The sequence below is a fragment of the Rhamphochromis sp. 'chilingali' genome (genome assembly GCF_963969265.1).
Source record: "Rhamphochromis sp. 'chilingali' genome assembly, chromosome: 4".
Classification (NCBI taxonomy): domain Eukaryota; kingdom Metazoa; phylum Chordata; class Actinopteri; order Cichliformes; family Cichlidae; genus Rhamphochromis; species Rhamphochromis sp. 'chilingali'.
In genome coordinates, this window is record NC_137948.1 from 24,612,344 (window position 1) to 24,634,643 (window position 22,300).

Here is a 22,300-nt window from a genome sequence, read left to right on the forward strand (position 1 = left end):
GGATAAAACCTAAACGATACCCATCCCTAGTCACATGGCCCTCTTCCTATTGAAAAAACAAAAGTTGTATCCAAGATGGCCGACTTCTAAATGGCCACCACGGTCACCACCCATCTTGAGGAGTTTGCCCCCTCACACATACTAATGTGCCACAAACAGGACTTTAATATCACCAACCATTCCCATGTTATTACAGTGAATCCATATAAATGGCCTACCCCTATATATTATATATATATATATATATATATATATATATATATATATATATATATACACACACATACACGCAATGCATATGAACTAATGACTCACAAAATATAGTGTTGTTCTTTATCATAGTGTATCAATCAGTGCAATATTCATAGTGTAGTGTAGGCTGCAAAAAGTATGTGCATTTTGCTATTCACAAGAAGCATCTGCTCATGTAAATCAGATCTCAGGACAAAGAACTGTTGATTTGCATAAAGCTGGAAATTTCTTAGACAGTCACCTCAAAGAGGTCAGGTATTTGTCAGTGTAGAGTTTAACAAATTCTCCTAATGGAAATGATTGAGTGCTGTGCCAGGCAGCCAATGCCCAGCTAAGGTGACCCAAAGCCACTGGCAGAATGCTAAATCAGAGGGGGAAAGGAAGAAAAATGAAAATGCGAGAAACAAAAACAAAAAAACCCAAACAAAAATCAGAACAAAACAAAACCAGAGAGTAACAGCTAAAGGCTAAAATGAATCTTTGGAGCTGGTTAAAATCTCTGTTCATAAAGTTATTGAACTGGCATGTTGCCCATGACTTTAGAAAGACTGGCACACTAAAAACAAACAACACTGCATGCATAAGGTTACCAAAGAGCACCTTGGCAGCTCACACACAGCAGGACTGAGAAAATATTTTGTAGATAAGGTTGAAAGTTGAAAACACAGCACCACATAAATGGTGTAAATGTGCCAATGTATACCAAAATGATAACATCATCCCAGAGGTAAGGGAGAAAGGACTTTGGGTTGTTTTTGCTACCTCTGGTTATGGAGGGGTTGCCAATAGACGGCAGGAGGGAATTAACTGTGCCTTTTGGAGATTTTGTGGAATGACCTTAAGTTAGCCATTCACACCAGAGAGTGTGGCTGAGCTGAGGCAGTTTGGCAAGGAAAAGTGGTCCAAAATTCCCCCTGAATGTTGGACATGTCTGATCTGCTTTTGCCTGTTTGAGGTTACTGCTGCCTGGCCAGTTTCAGTTGCAAGTCATCAACTATACTCCCCACAAGCACTGTGAATGTTTGATAGGTATGCTTAATAAGGAGCTTAAGCCGACTGTGTTTGTCTATACTTCTTAGGTCAAAATCTGATGACACTGTATGAGCAGGTCCTGCAGGAAATCAGGTGCAATGGTCATGCATATATCATTAACAAGTTGCAGTAGATGCACATATGTTGACACACACACACACACACACACACACACACACACACACACACACACACACACACACACACACACACACACACACACACACACACACACACAAAGTCAGTTTACTTCTTTTCCAATGCAGACAGTAACTACACTGCCTACGTTTTTGGATAATGAAACACTTTTGTAGTATTCCCTCTGTATACCACCACAGAGGATTTTAAATCAAACAATCAAGATGTGATTCAAGTGGATACTTTTGAGGATTTTAATGGTTTATGAATTACAGTCAGAACTATAATTGGACAAAGTAATATTATTTTAAGTATTACATTTTTTTTATTATTTAGACAGAAATCCTTTTCAGGCTACAATCTCCATGCTTCTGTGTTTCCTCCCTTGAGATTCTCTGCTAGGTCTTTACTGTGGCTGCCTTCAGTTTCTCAGTAACTGAAAAGGATGCTCTGCTAGGCTGAGATCAGATGACTGACTTGGGCATTTCTTTGCTTTGAGAAAGTTTCTTTTGTAGTTTCCTCTGCAGTATTCTTTCGGTGTAGCATTTAAGATAAGATAAGATAAGATAGAACTTTATTAATCCCTCGGGTGGGTTCCTCTGGGAAATTCGACTTCCAAAAAAAAGCACAGCAACGACCGAAGTTACAGTTACAGAATATTATATATATATACACACACACACACACACACACACACACACACACACACACACACACACACACACACACACACACACACATATATAAATACAGAGACAAATATAAATAAAGTATACAAAGGGGATAAATAGAATAAATAGGAATAAAAAATAAAAATACAAGTGAATTGCACATTTCAAGTATTGAGTCTATTGCACTGTTGACTATTTACAAAAAGTATTGCACAAGGTATTGTACAGTGAGGTGAAGAGGCACTACAGCTTAGTTGTTCCCCCCTCCTTTGTCCTCCTGTTTCCTGTTTCCCCTCCCTCTCCCCTCCAGAGAGGAGTTAAACAGTTTGATGGCGTGTGGGACAAAGGAGTTTTTAAGTCTGTTAGTTCTTGTCTTGGGGAGAAGCAACCTGTCACTGAACAGACTCTTCTGGTTGTTAATGGCCGTGTGCAGAGGATGCCCAGCATTGTTCATAATGTCCAGCAGTTTCTTTAATGTCCTTTTCTCTGCCACTGTCACCAGAGTGTCCAGCTTCATGCCGACCACATTTGTCCAAATCTGAGCAATACAGCTTCAGAATTTATCCTGATTTATACATTTATAAACTATCCGTTAATACTGCCTCCTCCATGTCTGACAGATAATGTGGTACACCACATTTCTTCATTTGTTTTTCTCCTTCATACTTTTCCTATCATTCTGGAAAAACTCCCTTTTAACAGGAAGAAACCTCCGGCAGAACCAGGCTCAGGGAGGGGGCGGGGGCATCTGATGTAACTGGTTCAGGGGAGAGAAGGAAGACGGGACAATATAGAGTGCAGATGTTAATGTTATGTTTAACTCCTCAACTGTTTTCTTAACTCAGATGTTGTGAAGTTGTTATTCTGGAAATAATTCTGCCATTATGCACTTTAGTGATCTTTTGTGGTCTTTCAGTGGTTTTGATGTCTCTCTCTAGTGTATTCATTCTTTTTAATAATGGTCCACATTTTTCATTTGATCACTCTTAAAGTTTTTGCTATCTCTCTGATAGGTTTATTTGAGGTTTTCAGCCTAATAATGGTTTTCTTTACTTTTATCAACATCTCTTTGGATCTCAGATTATGAGTTCCAGTGAAAAGGAATCAAACGCAAGGTCAGTATGTGGAATCAACAATCTTTAATCTGCTTAATTTGTAATGAAATGCTAAGGGAAGATGCCTCACCTGCTATGACCATTAAACTGCTTGCCAGTCAACTTTCCAATAATATTTGAGCATCTACAATCAATCAATCAATCAAGGCTTTATTCACCACATGCAGATTGCCCCTAAATAGGGTCTATGCACAAAAATGGCTGTAATCCCTAAACAGTTAATCCAGAACGTTTGTTAAACCCCTTAAATTCAAGCTGAAAGTCTTGCTGACAGCTGAAAATTCACTGCCCTGGTGTACCGCGGCAAGATTGCAAAAGAGCAAAACTGTCTAAAACATAATAAACAAAAAGTACAGAAAAAAAGTAGTGAAAGGACAGAGTCTGCTTTTAAGGAATGATTTTTAAAGATTAGTCACTGGATTAAAATGCCCTTTAAGCATAGGCTTTATAATTCAGAGAAGATTGCAGACCTGTAGCTATGACAACCCAACAATGCTAAACTCTCCTGTGCACGTCACAATGAGCGCCCAAATTGCTGTGTATCGTAACAAGACACTTTCTGTTCTTCAGAGAGGGTTGGAGTTAACTTTAGAAAATGTGGTTTGGTCTTCGATAATCATTCCCCCCCCCCCAAAAAAAAAAAAAAAAAAAAAAAATGGAAGCGACTGAATGAAACCTTAGCCTGACAATACTGCTGTATATCCAGACATACAGACATACAATACAGTGGCAGAAATAGAAATTAATATGGAGCCCGTCTTTGGTTTGGGCTGATGAACCACACTGTGAGTTAAATGTCACAGTGAGCAATGTGAGGCATCCAAGAATGGCTTAATGACACTTTGGCATTTCACTGGCCTGGCAGTGATGAGCCTAAACCTGAGCCACAGGAAAACTTCAGCACTGGATTTTCATGCTCATCTATCCTCTAACAGTTATGGTACAAGGCTGGAGAAAACAAACAAGGAAACGCCAACGCCCACCCCACCCTCGCACCGCCGCTTAATATACTCACTTCAGAACAGCAGCGTTGTACATCTTGGAGAAAGCTTGATGACAAGGTCAGTGAGTGCCTTGACTGAACATGATTATTACTGTGCTGGGATGCTCACATATCAACCGACAGTCTGTGGTGTTTGAGCATAATTTCGAAAAGAGAATCTCATTTCATCTGCAAAGTCTGCACTCAGACAAAGAAAAGACAGGCATAATTGAGGTCATGATCTGAGAAAAACGCTGACAACAAATACCCAACAGAGCAGACACACACATACACACACACTCAGAAGATTTTAAAACGGAAACTTTCCAGCTTCTCACGTAATTCCTGTTTGAATTTTGGCGACACAGCAGTTGCCATCATTACTATTGCGCTATTTGTGCTGACACATCTAGACGTGCACTTTAACAACTGACCCGACCAGACATAATGCATTATGACCACCTGCCTAACAACTACCAACTTAGTTTATGTGCTAATGCTGCAGCACTGAAGGTCAAAATTTAGACATAACATAATTTGTCAACAACTGATTGCAACATCCACATTTCTAATTGTTTCATAATCTAAACTTCCTTAAAGTTGTTAAGTGCACAGCAAAGTTCTGAGTCTGCAGTGACATTCACTATTAATGAAACTTTTGCATAAGTCCAATAATAATAATACCAATAGAAATTTAATTTTCCTCAGCTTGAGAAGTTGAAAAGTATGTGTCAACAGTGGCCCAGTTAGAAAGTAACCTCAGGAAACTGTGTGAGAAGAGAAGTAGAGCTTGTTTTCCCCTATTCAGTCACTCAGACCAAGCTGACTGGACAGCAGCTGTCGAGTGAGATGGATGTCTGTTCACTATGAGGGCTGAGAAACTGCTGACAGAGCCTCCTGCTCTCTTACTAAAAAAAAAAGAAAAAAGAGGGCAACAGAGAAAATCATATTTGGAACTGCAGGTTACAACCAGGAAACCGCCAAACTGACTGCATGCATCATTTTTATTAGATTTTAAGAGTTTTACTTTGGATTTGGAAGAGATTTGGGCTTGAACTTCCCTCCATTCAGACTGTAAACTTGGTTTGGCATGTACTCAAAGTGTTAGCAGTCCCTTCATTTATGAGAGTGACATTTCAACACAATGCACTCACGCCTGAATGTTTTCAGAGCAAGAGGTGGGGTACGCGTAGATGCGGTCACAGATCAATGCCACCACCCATACAAATGAGCCTGGGCTGAATGAGAAAGATTAGAGCAATCACTTGGGCACACAGCAGATAGGGCTGACAAGAATGTTTGTGAGCTTTCTGGACATGATGCATTCATGTGTGAAAGGCAAACAGGATTGCTCCACAAATACTAAACAAAGACAAAAGACCCACGTGAAACACAGGATCACATCAATAAACACTCGTCAGAAAAGCATCAACACTTTTTATGGTGAACACGACTGGTATACGCTCACTGGCCACTTTGTTGGGAACACTGTACTAGTACCAAGTTGGATTCTCTTTTGCCTTCAGAACATGATGGAGCCCTCCTTGGATGATGTTTACACCATATTCTGACCCTACCACCCTAATGTGGCAGCAGAAATTGGCAAAATGTTTCCTAATCCGCTGAGTAAATTTTTTAATTTATTATTTATTTATTTTGGTGAACATGTGTGAATTTTAGCCTTAGCTTCCTGTTCTGACAGGAATTGCACTCGATGTGGTCTTCTGCTACTGTACCCATCTGTTCCAAGGTTTGATGTCATTTGTCGTATTTTCAGAGATGATCTTCTGGTTGTAACGAGTGCTTATTTGCATTATCAGCTGGAAGTAGTCTGCCTATTTTCCTCTGGCCAGAGAACTGCTGCTAGCTGGATATTTTCTCTTTCTCAGAACAGCCTGTCTAGCTTCAACAACTATGCCATGATTAAAATCACTTAAGCCACTTTTCTTCCCCATTCTGATCTTCATTTTGAACTCCAGCAGGTTGACCTTGTCTGCATGTCTAAATGCACTATTGCTGTCATGTGATTGACTAATTAGAAACTTCTATTAACAAGCAATCAGACAACTGTAATAAAATATTAAAGTGCATATGTTTCATGTTAATTATCCATACCTGTGTTTTCCTATATCCAAGAAGAAAAATAACATATAGCACATGCTCCTGGGTAAAGTGAAAGAGTTTCGTTTGAGCCTAATATTGTGTTGGTCTCCCTTTTGCTTCCCAAACAACCTTGGTTCATCGAGGAATGGACTACATTAGACCACTGAAGGTGTGTAGTGGTATCTGGCACTAAGATGTTAGCAACAGAACTTTTAAGTCGTGTTTGCGAGTCGGGACCTCCATGGATCAGAGTTGTTTGTCCAGCACATTTCTCAGATTCTAGATCACGGTTTCACCACTGTTCCTTCCTTGGAACGCTATTAATAGACCATTGCAAACTGGTAAGACCCCAAAACAGCCACAGTTTTGAAGATGCACCAGTAGTCTAGCCATCCCAGTTTGGCCCTTTTCCAGTTTGGTCAAATCCTTCCGTTTGCCTTTTTTCCTGCTTCTAACACATCAATTTTTGACTAAATCTTTACCTACTACCTAATATATTCCACTCACAAACAGGTACCATAATGCAGAGATAATCAGTGTTGTTCACTTCACCCATCAATGGTCATGTTTTGCCCAATAAGTAAATACTGCAAGACAGTTTGTAACAACATTTTAAAAGGAATCCTATAAAAAAGCTGTTGTGAATCATGCATCAAAATGTATTCATAACTTTGGGAGAATCTGGATATCAAAGATTGGGTTGTCATGAACTCTTTCTGATCTTAAAATAATTCCAGAGGGCCTTGCAGTTGATATGAAAAATCACACCAAAGGCAAGAGCTCCAACTTCATGTCCAAGGTGTAGAGGCAAAAAAGCATGGACATGACTGAGAGGTTCAGGCTCAGTGTCAAACTGCTCTACTGCCGTTTGAGTCACTGTAGCCAAAATGTTACTATTTGTCAGTGCTGGTAAGATAAGTTCATGTCGGGAACCAAGTTGCTTAAAATGATGTGCAAAATATAAAGAAAACCTGCATCCTATGATTGTCTCACAATAAAGCAAAACGAAAGAACAACAAAATAAAGAAAAAAAAACAACAGCTGAAAATAATAAAGAAATATACCAATTATTTAATCTTAGTCTGGGAAATAGAAAAATTTAAACATTATTATAATGTTTTTTATATTTCACAGGATAACCTTTACATTAATGTCACAGAGCGGACAGTAATGATTAAAAAAGGATGGTTCGCTGGTCTGCAACTTAAACACAACATGGGCTACAAAGTATGCCAGTGTGCGTGAGTGTGGGGTGAACAATTTCCCCAACTCTTGTTAAAAGGTCAGCTGGAGTCATTTTGCTTCTCTATTATCACATCCTGATTAGTTAAGACAACTGATGTTGAGTTAGTGAGTCAGTTTAGTTTCTCATGCAGTGTGGAAGTAGCAAGAATCATAGAAACATAGAAAAGTTTTTCACAAGTAAAATCTAACTCACAGTCTAATTACACTGCAGATAAAAGTACAAGTCATACACTGATTTTGACCTATTACTACAAAAATAATATTACTCAATATATCACTGAAGCAGATTGTTAGTCTGTATTTTCTTATATAATTACATTTACATAATTTTTACCATGAGACATTTTCTGTATTATTAGTATTTTATTACAAAATTAACTTAACAAGGCAGCAAATGAGCAGACACAGGGGATGCGATTAATTTAATTAATTAGTACATGCCCTTTTTTGCGAGGCCCCCCTTTGTTTTACAAGAAAAATGTTTGTGCCCCCGGGCGCACGCCCGCGTGCACGCACGAACACATCCTCCAACCACACACACCCATATTTTGCTCCACTGCGGATTATTTCACATGTCAAACATTTAGTAAACAATTAAGCAAATACAAGTAATCAGCAATAAATTAGAGGTAGTAATAAAATAAACTAGGCCTACTAACTAATTTGCGCTACTTCCATAACTACAGGGGTATTTTTGAAAACGCAGCTGTTTCGTCCACATGTAAACGGCGTTTCGAATCACCAAAAACGGAGATTTTTTGCGTTTACGTGTGGACGAGGAATACAGAGTTCGTCATGCAACGTCAAAGGTATGTGCCTTTTTTCACGTCACGCTGTGCGCCACGTTATTGTTTACATGAGATAAATTGCAGAATGGCAGATAGAGACAAAATACTGTTAATCTGACTATCTGCAGGTTTTACACGCTTACATATACACGCAGTTACTGTCCCTCTATTTAGAAAGGCAGAGGCATCACGTTGTGATTATTTTATGTGCAGTTGTTTTTTTCCTGTGTAATAATATTCAACATTGCTATCAATACATTTTTCAAAAAAATGCCTCTGTGCAAAATGGGTTCAAAAACAACTGTAGGATACTGTTTGTCTGTGATTTGAACCGGGGGAACAAATCGTGGCAGAAACGGCCTGATGTTATTTGGATCCCGCTCTAACTTTACTGTACAAAGAGCTAACATCTCCAAAATGTCAGGAGTAGTTAGTCGTTACAACAACTGTTTCTGAACTAAAAATCAAGAATGTGGGATCCTGTTTGTCCGTGATTTAAACAGCCCAGCGCTGCTCCCGACGAAGGGAAAACCAATTCTGCAGGGGAGACCTACCTTGGCACTTGTGCAGGTGAAACCAAAGGGAAAACATGCTTCACCAGATTTTCTAGTCTTTGGCTTAAAATGAAGTTGGTTTGGAAACATATTCAGCGATGCTTCATCTCCTACTTTGCGTTTGTGTGGCCGCTCCGTAGCAGTGTCCAAGCGTTTTTGTTTTTGTTTTCCTTTTCATACCCCCCCCTGCGATGGCTCTGCACCCCCCCCCCCTAGTAGGGGTGCAACGATATTCGTATCGATATTGAACCGTTCGATACAGTGCTTTCGGTTCGGTACGCATATGTATCGAACAATACAACATTTGTAATTTATTTTATCAACTTTCCTTCTGACGATGCTGTCTGTGTTGAGCGCTCAGTGAATCTGCGTTCGACTACTCCGCCTAGGCTGCACTGTTGAGCGCAGATCCACTGAGCGCTCAACACAGACAGCATAGTCAGAAGGAAGAGCGCAGGGCAAGCTAGCGAGACAGAAGTTAAGCTTTCCTTGCAACATGGACCTCCCCCATTCAGATCTGGCGTTTGGAATTATTTTGGTTTTCATGTGACGTATGACCCTGAAGGTAAGCGAGTCATGGACTAAAGTAAAACAGTATGTTGGATGTGCCGTGCAATGCTCAATTACATGGGTGGGAGCTAGTGTGTTAGCGTAGTTAGCTCGTTAACGTGTTGGCCGTCTAGCCCCATGCACGGGGCGATCGGCGGTAGCTCGTTAACGGAGATTTGCCGTGTTGTGGCGTTAAGGTCATTTCAACGAGATTAACCTGAAAGCACTAGTGGGAACACAACGAATATGACTGCACATTTACGCCGACATCATCCTAGTGCAAAGACAAAAACAACAAGCATGCTACTAACTTTAGCCGAGTCATTTAGACAGCTGTTAGCACATGATTCTCCTTATGCTGCTGAGAATATAGCCCAGAAGAAGCGGATAGTATAGCTTTTATTTTGGAAAGAGACATTTCTCTGTAATAAACTCTCTTTTCCAAAGATGAGTGATTCCTCAATCAGATACAGGGCTTGCAATATCGCTAGCCCGACGTCCTGGGGCTAGCGATTTTTTCAGTCGGGCTACCAAAATCTATCTCTTCCCTGCCCGTCGGGCTATCGTAGAAAGGAAAAATATATGTCAATGCTTTTGCATTCTTTCAGAAATGTAGCTGGGTAATTATGTCATTGGCATCGGTGAGCCACTGTCAATATGTGACATATTGAAATCGCGTTTGAATTTGCGCTTGTTTTTTGCTTTCACTTTGCAATCGTGCGAACTGTGTATAGAGAGCGACAGCACTGATCTGTGAGTGATGAAAATTTGTGCACCAATTCCTCTGACATCGCCTTATTAATCGTTAGCTTACTATGCAAACATGACAAGTGAAATCTCCCGCAGCAAGCTTAAACATGTGAGAGGTTGGTCGCGCAGAGAATCGCTGAGCTTATGTGAGTGCGTGTGTAAAAGCATTTCAGTTCTGCTGAGCCAAATAAGACAGGTCGGGGTGAAGAAGTGACAGCCAAAGAAAAGCTTACCACAAAACGGAGAAGTTATGACAAATCAGACTATAAGGCAAAAAGAAAGTGCAGCTTTATGGTTTCATGGACAAAAGAATTTCTGTGGCTGCAATATGACGAGCTAAATAACCAGGGGTGCACATAAGTGGTCCGCAGGTGCGCATTCGCTGTCAAAATAAAAAACACGCACAAGGGTTAGGGTTAAATTTAAAAACTGTACTTTTGAGTTAAAATATATATTTATAATTTTAATAAATGACAAATTAAAAAGGCATGAACATTTTTTTTTGTATCGAAAAAATATCGAACCGTGACACCAAAGTATCGAACCGAACCGAACCGTGAATTTTGTGTATCGTTGCACCCCTACCCCCTAGGGGCCGGGCCCCACGCTTTGGGAAGCTCTGCCTTAAGGTATTGTAGGTACATCAAGGTTAAAAACATTTAAGTTAGTCAATTGCTAGGCAGTTGCTAGGCAACTTTAAATTTAGACCTTTTGTCCCCCTTGCAATTTATGTGTATGAGAGTAAAACTCACCAGGTCTGTTTTGGGCATGTCCTGGTAGTCAGACGAGTAGTATGTTGACGTTTTCGCAAAGCCATTGTCGCCCGCAACCTTTGGAGGCTGAGCATGTTGTCGGTATGTTGCACTCTTTGGGGTCCAGCAGAACAGGCTGATGGACTCACGGACACAGCGCTCAATGTCAATTTCTGCACACCACAAATAACAGGAGACAAACAATATTAAAAAAATGTTACTTGTCAGTGCATGAGGCCCTCCCAGTCAAAGAGTAATATACTTTTGAACAACAGAGTACTCTTCATATACTTTCTGATGGATTTTGTATAAGAAAAATCATATATTCTTTATGCTCACCCAGCTAGCCAAAGAACTGCTGATGTATACATGCAGCCTAATCATGATCAATGCATTTTTTTTTTTTGCAGTACTTAGCTACTAAGCTGCTCTGTCAGGCTCTAGGACAGAGCATCGTGACACATGGCTAACATAAATAACACGTATCATAGTAAATTATTCATATTTTACTCTAATGTTGTCCTGCCCTTCGGAAAAAGGTGCAGATCCATCAGGTGCAAAACCAATAAACTAAAGAACATCTTCTACCGCCTGTCAGAACCATTAATGCAAATTAAGAGTGTGAACAGACTTTATTCTGTCGCTGCAATTGACTCTGTTGCTGCCATTCCCTGTGAAATATTTTGGTCCTTCCTTTTTCTGTGCAATATTTTGGTTTCTGTGCAATATTCTAGCAGATGTGCAATTACCATCCCCATCCTTAATGGCCATAGCCCTTCCACCCTATTTATTATATTATATTATTGCCCTTGTACATACCCCCCCAGAATGTTTCTGTAACTCATACACTGTGTATATAGTGTACTTCTATTGTTGTACTTAAATTGTTTTTCTTCTTTGTATATTGTTTTCTGTACTTCACACTTTTGTGGTCTTGGTACCTAATTTCCTTGTGAAGGCAAATGCACAATGACAATAAAAAGGTTCTAAGTTCTATTTAGCTTATTATTATAGAATCACTATATTTGACACTATTGGAAATTCTGTGTAGTTCTGCAGGTCTTAAACTGGGCAATTGGCAAAAAAACCCATTTAGAATATAAATATCACTGCTAAATAAAATGCCAAAGCTTTACTATACTCAGCCTGAGAAAACATGAATGTTTGTAGTACTTGCCTTATTAATAGTAGTAAGTTAAGCATTACATGTAAAACAAATCAAAGAACTGCTAATTTCTGCATTCTAAGTTAACACCAACATCTTATTTAAGCAAACTGTTTAACTCCTTTGTAAGAATATGAATGAATTATTTAAAAAAATAAGTGGTTCTTTCTCTCAACTCACATATAAAGCCTGAGAGATTATGTAAATGTAGTGTGGGAGGTTTGGTCAAAGAAGTGAGCAGTTTGACCTTGGCATTTTGCTGCCATTAATAGTCTTAAGTAGTCATCCAGCAGCGCCAGTGGCTCCTTCAGATAATAACTGCCCATCGTTTAGCAGCCGCTTCTCATCTGAGCTCTTGTCTAGCAAAATTTCTACTCTTCCTCCCGATGCCTCTGTACTATTATAAACCCTTTCTGCTTCTTGTGTTGAGAATAGAGAGGATTAGGGAACAGGGAGTCACTGGATTAGCCAAGGATTTGGATAAATTAGGAATTCTTTCCCTTGCAATCTCTTACACTGACAGCCTCTCTTTTTCACCCCTCTTTTCCATGGCTAATAAGCAAGACTGGCTAATGAGCACTCCTTGCTATGACCTGCACCTGGCCAAGGCTCAAGTGAAACTATATACAAGATATATCTTTTCCCCTCATCTGTCCCGCCGCAGTGTCAAGGTTAGGGGGTTGTTAGCTCTCCTGGGCTAGCACCTCAGAAACTCAGTTACAAGGTCCATTCTGGTGAGAAAAAAAATGCTCGAGGTCTGAGATTCCTCACCGACAGGCTTGCAGGCAGTTCTGGGAAATGCATTTTCCCTCCCTAGAGCTATGAATGCTGCATCCAATCACTCCTGCTACTAAAAGAGGCAGAAATGAAGAAGAGGAGATTGATAGCTGCTTTAATAAGCCCTGGGCTCAGCTGGGGCATTTTCACACAGCCAATTTTGTTAAGAAGTCAATTTTTCTTTTTTGTCAGAAGAAATTACATTTATGTAATTATGTATAGGTGTTGAGTGTGGGCTGTGACTTGTTGCCACAAATGGAAGAGTAGCATGATTAGTTAAGAGCAACTCAAAGGCCTTTTGGAATTGGACGATAGCTAATGTAAGATGGAACTTACAAGCATGAAGATGAGAGACCAGTCATTTCAAAGAAGTATAGAGCATTTGTTTCAACCCATTATGTTGTAACGAACACACTATGAAATTGATGAAATGATGAATCCCAGTGCATCCCAGGTAGTCCCCAAGTAAGCAATGCACACACACACAGCCGTCCAACTTGATGCCTTCGCTCTCCACGTTCACCAATGACACTGTCGCTAGGGACTCATGACGGGGGACATGGACCCGTACAAAGCCGCGTCATATAACGTGCGGAGGGCGGTGAAAGAGGCGAAGCAGCGCTACGGAAGGAAACTAGAGTCACAACTCCAACAGAGTGACTCTAGGAGCCTGTGGCGGGGACTAAGGACAATAACGGACTATAAAGCACCAACAACCGGTATGACGAACGCGGCCGTGACTCTGGCAGACGAGCTGAACACTTTCTATGCTCGCTTCGAGGCTGCAGCTAAGGTCTCCAACAATGCTAGTGTTAGCGGCGCTAACGGCTGCAGACAGGAAGATACTGCCAGCACCGGAAACGTGCTTGTCATCTCCGAGCATGAAGTAAGGAGAGCCTTCAAGAGAGTGAACACCAGGAAAGCAGCAGGACCAGACGGCATCCCAGGTCGTATCCTAAGAGACTGCGCATACCAGCTAGCTCCTGTGTTCACTGAGATATTCAACATCTCTTTATCTCAGTCGGTGATCCCCACATGCTTCAAAGAGTCCATCATTGTTCCTGTCCCGAAGAAACCCCACCCTGCTTCTCTCAATGACTATCGCCCTGTAGCCCTCACCTCAGTAGTGATGAAGTGCTTTGAACGCCTGGTCAGAGACTTCATCATTTCTTCACTACCAGACACACTGGACCCACTACAGTTCGCTTACCATCCAAATCGTTCCACAGACGATGCCATCTCTCATCTCCTCCACACATCACTCACTCACTTGGACACTAGAAGGGGGAATTATGTTAAAATGCTCTTCATAGACTACAGCTCTGCATTTAACACCATAATTCCCTCCACACTCACCACCAAGCTGGAGCATCTGGGACTCAGCTCATCTATGTGTCAGTGGATCTCCAACTTCCTAACTGGCAGACCACAGGCAGTAAGGATGGGCGGACATGTCTCAGCCTCCACCACTCTCAGCACTGGAGCCCCCCAGGGGTGTGTTCTGAGCCCCCTGCTGTACTCTTTGTACACATATGACTGTGTGGCCACTACCAGCTCCACCACCATCATCAAGTTTGCTGACGACACCGTCGTGGTGGGCCTGATCTCTGATAACAACGAGACGGCCTACGTGAAGGAGATTAGGAATCTGGAGAACTGGTGCCAGAGGAACAACCTCCTTCTAAACGTCAGTAAGACAAAGGAGCTGATAGTGGACTTCAGCACTAAGCAGGAGAGGAACTACCAGACCCCCGTCATCAACGAGTGCCCAGTGGAGAGAGTGGACAGCTTCAAATACCTCGGAGTTCACATCACGCAGGACCTGTCATGGTCCTGTCACATCAACACCGTGGTGAAAAAGGCCCGACAGCGTCTCTACCACCTCAGACGCTTGAGAGACTTCCAACTGCCCTCCAAGGTGCTCAGGAACTTTTACTCGTGCACCATAGAGAGCATCCTGGCGGGAAACATCTTAACCTGGTTCGGGAACAGCACCATGCAGGACAGACGAGCTCTACAGAGGGTTGTGCGGTCAGCTGAGCGCACCATCCGCTCCGAGCTCCCTGACCTGCACTCAATCTACAGCAGGCGGTGCTGGACCAAGGCCAGGAAGATCGTGAAGGACCTCAGCCATCCCAACAACAGACTGTTCTCTCTGTTGAGGTCAGGAAAGCGATTCCGCTCCCTGAAGACCAACACAGAGAGACTGAGGAGGAGCTTCTTCCCGCAGGCGATACGGTCTCTCAATCACACCACCACACAGTACTGACCCACACATGTGGTTCTTACACACACACTGGACTTTCTGGACTTTGGTTTTGCACAACACTGGTCACTATATTCTTCATTTCCGGTTAATACTTGTACAGCTGCTGTTATTGTGTATATATTTATTTATATTTAGATTTCTTCATACATTCTTATATAGTTCTATATTGTGTATTGTGTATTTTGTTGTACAGTTATTTTATTTTCAACTTTAATTTATATATTTATCTTTATCTTATTCTTCCCAGTTAAATTTACCCTTCATTCTAATTTGTGTTGTACAGTTATTTCATTTTTAACCTTAATTTATATTTTATTCCTTCCTAGTTAAATTTACCCTTTTTAATTTTTCATATTTATTTCCTATCTTATTCATAGCCTTTTCCTTTTTTTGTTCTCTTTAGGTCACGAGCAGTTGTCCAAGCATTTCACTACATATCGTACTGTGTATGACTGTGTACGTGACAAATAAAATTTGAATTTGAATTTGAAATTTAGTTCACCACTGTTCCTTTCTCGGATCACTTTTGATAGATGCTGACCCAGTCAACTAGCCATCACAATTAGGCCCTTGCAAAACTCGCTCAAATCCTTGTACTTGCCCATTTCTCCTGTTTCTAACACATCAAAATGTTCACTTGTTCGTTATTATCAGTAACCAATATCTCAGTATACAATTTAAACTGAGATATTGGTTGACTGTATCTGTGAATCCTGCATCAAAACTTATTCATAATGTTTGCAGAATACAGTGGGGCGATCGTGGCTCAAGAGTTGGCAGTTCGTCTTCTAACCTTCTAATCGGAAGGTTGCCGGTTCGAGCCCCGTTGTGTCCTTGGGCCCCCTGACCACTGGTGGTGGTCAGAGGGCCCAGTGGTGCCAGTGTCCGGCAGCTTCGCCTCTGTCAGTGCGCCCCAGGGCAGCTATGGCTACAATGTAGCTTGCCATCACCAGTGTGTAAATGGGTGGATGACTGACTGTAGTGTAAAACGCTTTGGCGTCCATAGGGACTAAGTAAAAGCCCAATACAAATACAGGCCACTTACCATTTACAGAAATCAAAGATTGGGTTGTCATGAACTATTTTTGTTCTTAAAATGTAACATGATTCCAGAGGGCCTCACGCTCATATAAATAATCACACCAAAGGCAAGCCTCCAGAGGCTTTCTGTTTATGCCTGATGGGTCAGAGCCGCTGCTTAGGCTGCTGCCCCCGCGACCCGGCCCCGGACAAAGCGGATGAAAATGGATGGATGGATGGATGGATGGGTCAGAGCTCTTCTGGTAGTGCAATGACATCTACACAATAGTGAAGTAGTGTAGTTTATTATTGTGATTACTTAATGTACACTTATAGCAGTTGCTTAGGTCCATGATTTACACTGTGAGTATATAGCTGTAAGTTGTTCAGATATCATTATTGGAAAGTTTGCATAATTATTTCTTTACCCAGTCAATATATGTCACTACTTACCCACCATCTCGCACTAAGAAATCAATCTTAGCTGATCTGAAGTGTTCAGTATTACTGGTATTATTCAGTATTAGATTTAGAAGAGTTATAGAAGTGCCTATCTTGTAAAGACAGCTCAGTATTGACAATAATATCCTGCAAACAAGTGAGCTCACTCCAAGTTGTGTCACAAGAATGAGAAGGATTCTTCAAATGGTTTGATTGCACTGTTGCTTCTTGTGAATCAATCTGTCTGAGATATTTGGCTGAAAACAGAAGAAATACTTTTGAGAAGTAAAGCCTTGATTTCTTTTCTTAGACTTTTAGAAGTCTAGAAAATTAGAAAATCAAATCTAAACAAGGTATAAAAATGTTTAGTTTTGAATGAATCAAATGAATCAATTGCAATTGTGGCTACAAAGTCAGGCTGCACTTGACACACAGAAATATTGAGACAAAAGAAAAGCAGTGAAAGACAGTGGCTCAGATATTGCTGATTGGTCACTTCATTAGGTACATTCAACTGTTTATTAATGCAACTATCAAATTAGCCAATTACAGTGCACCAACTCAATTTCATCATGTAGACATGGTTGAGCTGATCTGCAGAAGTTCATAGTGAGTATCAGAATAGGGAACAAAGGTGGTTTAAGTCACTTCAAATGTAGCATTGTTGTTGTTCCTAGACGTGCTGGTCTGAGTATTTCAGAAACTGCCGGTCTGCTGCATTTTCCCACACAATCCTCTCTAGTGTTTACAGAGCATAGTCCAAAAAATAAAAAAGATATCCAGTGAGCAGCAGTTCTCTGGCTTTATGGTACCAGAGGCCAGATGAGAATGGGCAGACAACTTCCATCTGGGAAGGCAAAAATAACTCAAATAACCACTTGTTACCTGCCACCTGAGTGGTGTTGATGATCATGTTCATCCCTTAATGACCACAGTCTAACCAACTTCTGATGGCTGCTCCCAGGAGGATACTATGCCATGTCACAAAGCCCAAATCATCTCAAACTGGTTTCTTGATCATGACAATGAGTTCACTGTACTCAAATGACCTCCACTGTCACCAGATCTCAGTCCAATAGAGCACCTTTGGGATGTGGTGGAACGGGAGGTTCACATTATGGATGTGCAGCTGATAAATCTGCAGCAACTGTGTGATCCTTTCACGTCAATATGCACCAAAATCTACAAGGAATGTTTACAACCCCTTGTTGAATCTATGGCATGAAGATTTAGGGCAGTTTTGAATTTTAAAAATGGAGTCCAACTACCAAAGTGTACCGGTAAATATAGCCAACGCATGTTCACATAAGCTACAATGCAGCATATTCTTTAATGTTTTTTTGTTTATGTTTTAAATATACTATAATCTATGTTTTCTGAGAAGTCACAGCCTTCAAAATTATCCAGCTAGTTAATCATGTAAGTGGGACAATTTTTTTTTTTTTTTTTTAAATCTGACTTATTTTTACAGCATGAAGTTTTTATACAAACCGACTAGCTGCCCACAGCCTGTCAGTCTGTGGGCTGCTAATTGCATACTGGTACCAGTTGGAACAAAATTATATAACAGCATTATTTATTTTATTTTTGGTTCTAAAATTAAATAAGTAGCGTTGGTAACTCACATAGAAACTTATCCATGCTGAAAGTACGTCTAGGAAACGTAACTTTCAGCAGGATTCCTCATCCATAAATTCAGATGTACATCCATTAAGATACTTTACTTACTATCCAGTACCACCTTTTCATTTTTTTTATACTATTTTAAATAGCTCCACATCAGGCGATTGGGCTCATCCTAAAATGTAAATGAAAATGTAATTTGTAACATGGCAAATTTGTCCTAGAGACATTGTTTTTTCCATCCTCTACATCTCCTTCTACTAACGTTCAAGGTGTCTGTCTGTGCTGTGTTTCCATAAGCAGTTTCAGTAAGTCATGGTTGTTTTTCTCAGAGCTAAACATCTATAAGTAGAGCTCATCAGTTCTGTGCCCATCTCGGCTCATTGAAGCAAATGCTAATGTCCCGTGAAGGCAAATGCCTCTGCATCATCAGTAGACACACGGTTCCCCCTTCAGCTGGGGAGCCTCTCTGGGCCATTGTGAATCAATGATGTCTCCAAACAGGACAGAGTTTTATAGATTACCTGAGGATACGAGACTAATCAAATGGGAATCACAGAATCCGATTAATTGCAAACAAATGGGAAGCTGAGATCAATGTCCCGCTCCGAGTCTAAATGTTGCACAGCAGGTCACCTATTTCACATGTTATGTTATACTCTGATATATACCTACTCAGTTAAATCATTCACAACACTTAAAAGAAAACTATTCAGGGTCCTTTATCCCTTTGTCTTTTTTTAATCTGGAGACTCAAACAGGCGTTTTGTGGAGATAAGTCTGTATTTGCATGTATGAAGATGACTTACAATACACACCACATGATTTAACTGACATCATGAATACTTGAAAACATGACAGATTTTTCTTTGAATCTAGACCTCCCTTCTTTGTTGGAAAATTTACAACTACAGACTTCCTGTGTCATGCATAATAGGCTTGTCACTGAGAATTAATGTCTCTACTCCTATTTACTACCAAGAAAGAGGAAAAGAGAGGAGTGTGTCTGAACCATTTAAGGGCTACTGTCTTGCAATATTATCTTGACTGTTAATTTTTATTCTGGTAGCTGCGTATTTGAACAGAAAGGCAAAAGACTTTTTTTTTAAATTTCACAACTAAATGTCAAGTCTGCTTATAGATCTCTCCAATGTTCATCCAACTCACTGAATCTCAGAATAAGTCATATGTGTAATGTAAGCTCTCTGGGTTCACAGTCATAGTCACGACCACTAAGTATAGGCTTCCATCATGCACAAGCTAAAATTAACAAAATGAACAGAAATCAGTGAAGTGGAGATTACACGAATGCTGCAAAGTAGCTTTCAGTAAACTGCATGATGGTTCAGCCTGAAGTTATTTAAATTAATCTAATATCTAAGAGAGTTTAAACATATGCAGTAAAATATGTAATATTCGATACTGCATCCAAACGATTCTGTAATTTATCCTTCCGTGTGTGCTGCAGAAGCTGGACAGACTATTTGTCTTCTCTTATAATGTCCAGCCAGCAGCATGGTATATATTTTCTGCCTCCATACATGCAGCTCCTGTAGTTACAAAAATGTGACGCATGTGGACTCTGCTCTGAAACAAATGAATGTGAGCTTCAGTTGTATGAGGACACCAATTCTGCACGCCTGATGGCAGAATGGAGCAGGTGCGGTACACAAATCACAGGATGTCTACCATAACTCACTATGTGTGCGTGTGTGTGCGTGCACGTGTGCTTTCATGAACATGAACGTGGTGAGGGAAAGCACACACTGACCTTCAAAACCATATTTTTTTCATCAATTGCTGAGAAGCACTATTAAAAAGAACTTCAAACATAACGCTAAGCCTTTGTTTCTGTTCATGTTCTCTGCATTTCCCTCTATGCTATTTACTATATTTTACACGTTCATAAAATGTATGATTTAAATGCTCACATCTATAAATCACTTGTTATTGTATTTCTGAAGTAAAAACTAAAACCTCCTTTGATGTTGTGATGATTTATCATAACAATTATTTAGCTGCAGTTTTCATTCTTACAAAATAGGAAGCTCAATGTGTCCTGCACTGTGTCATCACTTGCTGTCAGAGCTGATAGCAGTCAACTTTTCAACCTGCTAACACACTTGAAACCAGGGAATAGACCATCACATATTCTGCACTATGATTCATAAATGTTAAGAATTCAGTTTTTGTTGCTCAAGAGACTAAATTTTGAATTTATTGTAGCTTCCTCTGAAATAATACTGCAGTCTTTGTACAAATACTTTGTTTGCAGCAGCCTACAATGCTGGACTTGCTTTGAATTAAATGCTAACATGCTAAAGTATTTTGGTACACTGCTGTTAAAGACACACTGTACACAGGTCAGCAGACCAGATGCTTGTACTTGTTCCAAAGATGGACAGCAAATTAAGAGGTGAAAGAGTTTTTGCAGCTGTGAAACGACATCAGGCAAGCTCCTTCACTTCTGTCTTTAAATCTCGCTTACAAACACCCTTCTATTTCTTGCCTTTCGACCCACTGTGAGATGTTGACTGTGACTTTATTTCACTTTTTATGTACGCCTTTATTGTTAACGTCTACAGTTCTTATATGTCCCCGTATCTTTTTACTGTCTGGTCTGTATTTGTCTTTTATGTTGTGTTTTGGGTTTTGTTTTTTTTAGTCAGTCCTGCTGTTGTTTACTTTGAGTGCTTTTTAAATAACGTGGTGTGGTATGGTAAAATATAAAGATATGATGATTGCTGGCTTTTGCACTGGACTGCACTAACATTTGATAACCTCCCCCTAAAAGCACAGACAAGTTTAATGGGGATTTTTCACAAATGAGAGGTTTGAAGCTTTAAAGCAGTGAAATTTTAACCTGATAGTGGGGTTAGTAGAGACAAAGCACCAAAGTTAGAAGGATTCATCATGTTGAAATATCACAGTCTTGACCATTACGGTGGACTGACAGACCCACAATGGCATCTCAAAAGCCACACTACTGTGGGGCTAAAGAAAGAACAATAAATCCATTGAAGATAGACCCATGCTGTCTTAGAGGTGATAAATATTGTGCTGAAGTGTGCAGAACTTAGGAGTCTGTCTTTGTAATGTATATAAAACTATTGTGAGTAGGGACCAGATTGTGGCTCGAAGCTTAAGTAAACAAGTCCTGTTTGAGGTCATGCAGCAGCCTAGATTTCAGTCCTAATATAGTTTAGAGTGCCAGATACTACACTGTAACTACCTAGGTATACACAGGCTGCGCTAATGGGGCTGGCAGTGATATACAGAAACAAGCTGGCAGGAGAAACAACTCCAAGGAAATCTTGCCAGAGAAGCTGACTGCAGCTCTAGGCCAACATATTTTACCTTTATAAGGAGAACTGGATCTCCTTTTGCCTTCTGCCTCAATCACATGAATCTCCTGGACTCGGGCAGTAAAACAATGACGTATTGCAACCACTAAAGTTTGTAGAAGATGGGGCTCAGTTTACAGTCAGCTCCAGTGTCCCTTTTGGACAAATTGTTCCTGTCTCTATTGTTTTGTTTTTTTTTAATCCCAAAGTCATTTTGCCTTTCAGCAAGAAAAAAAAGGGCTAAGCACCATTTGGAAATATAGTTTTAAAGGAAATTGTTTGAGCTATCCCCCAGGTGAAACTTATATTCTGAAGACATGCATTAAGAATGCCGCTTGCTGACTTTATGTCACCGATACTTTGCTAAGTAATCGCTTTGTGAAAGTGAAAAGGAGCAGTAAAGTGGATGCATAATCAGAGACACTGTTAGGACTCGTCACTGTACGGCAACATGCAGTCAACGGAAACAGCAAAATCCCAAATGCACTCTGTCACTGTCTGCCCATAACACATTTATAACTCTGACCTGGAGTGAGTCTGTGAAAAGAATTGAATACATTTAACCAACATGGTTAATAAGTATGCATATCCATTAAGCCTGTATGAACAGAACAAACCCGCTTAATTCCTCCCTGATTTGTTGGCCCTCCTCCTGCTTCGTACAAGAAAGGAGTTGGAATTGCTTCTTTTGTCTGTAAAACACTGAAATCTGCAGGGATTAACAACGATA

The 22,300-nt window shown here is 40.4% G+C and overlaps 1 protein-coding gene across 2 annotated transcripts in view; it reads right to left on the reverse strand.

The window, feature by feature from the left end:
* Positions 1–22,300, reverse strand: part of tbck (TBC1 domain containing kinase) — a 57,756-nt gene that overhangs the window by 13,705 nt on the left and 21,751 nt on the right. For both annotated transcript variants that reach the window (XM_080881146.1, XM_080881145.1), the window contains exon 23: positions 10,932–11,104. In XM_080881146.1, coding sequence (XP_080737272.1) covers positions 10,932–11,104 — 173 coding nt within the window. The remainder of the gene's footprint in view (positions 1–10,931; positions 11,105–22,300) is intronic.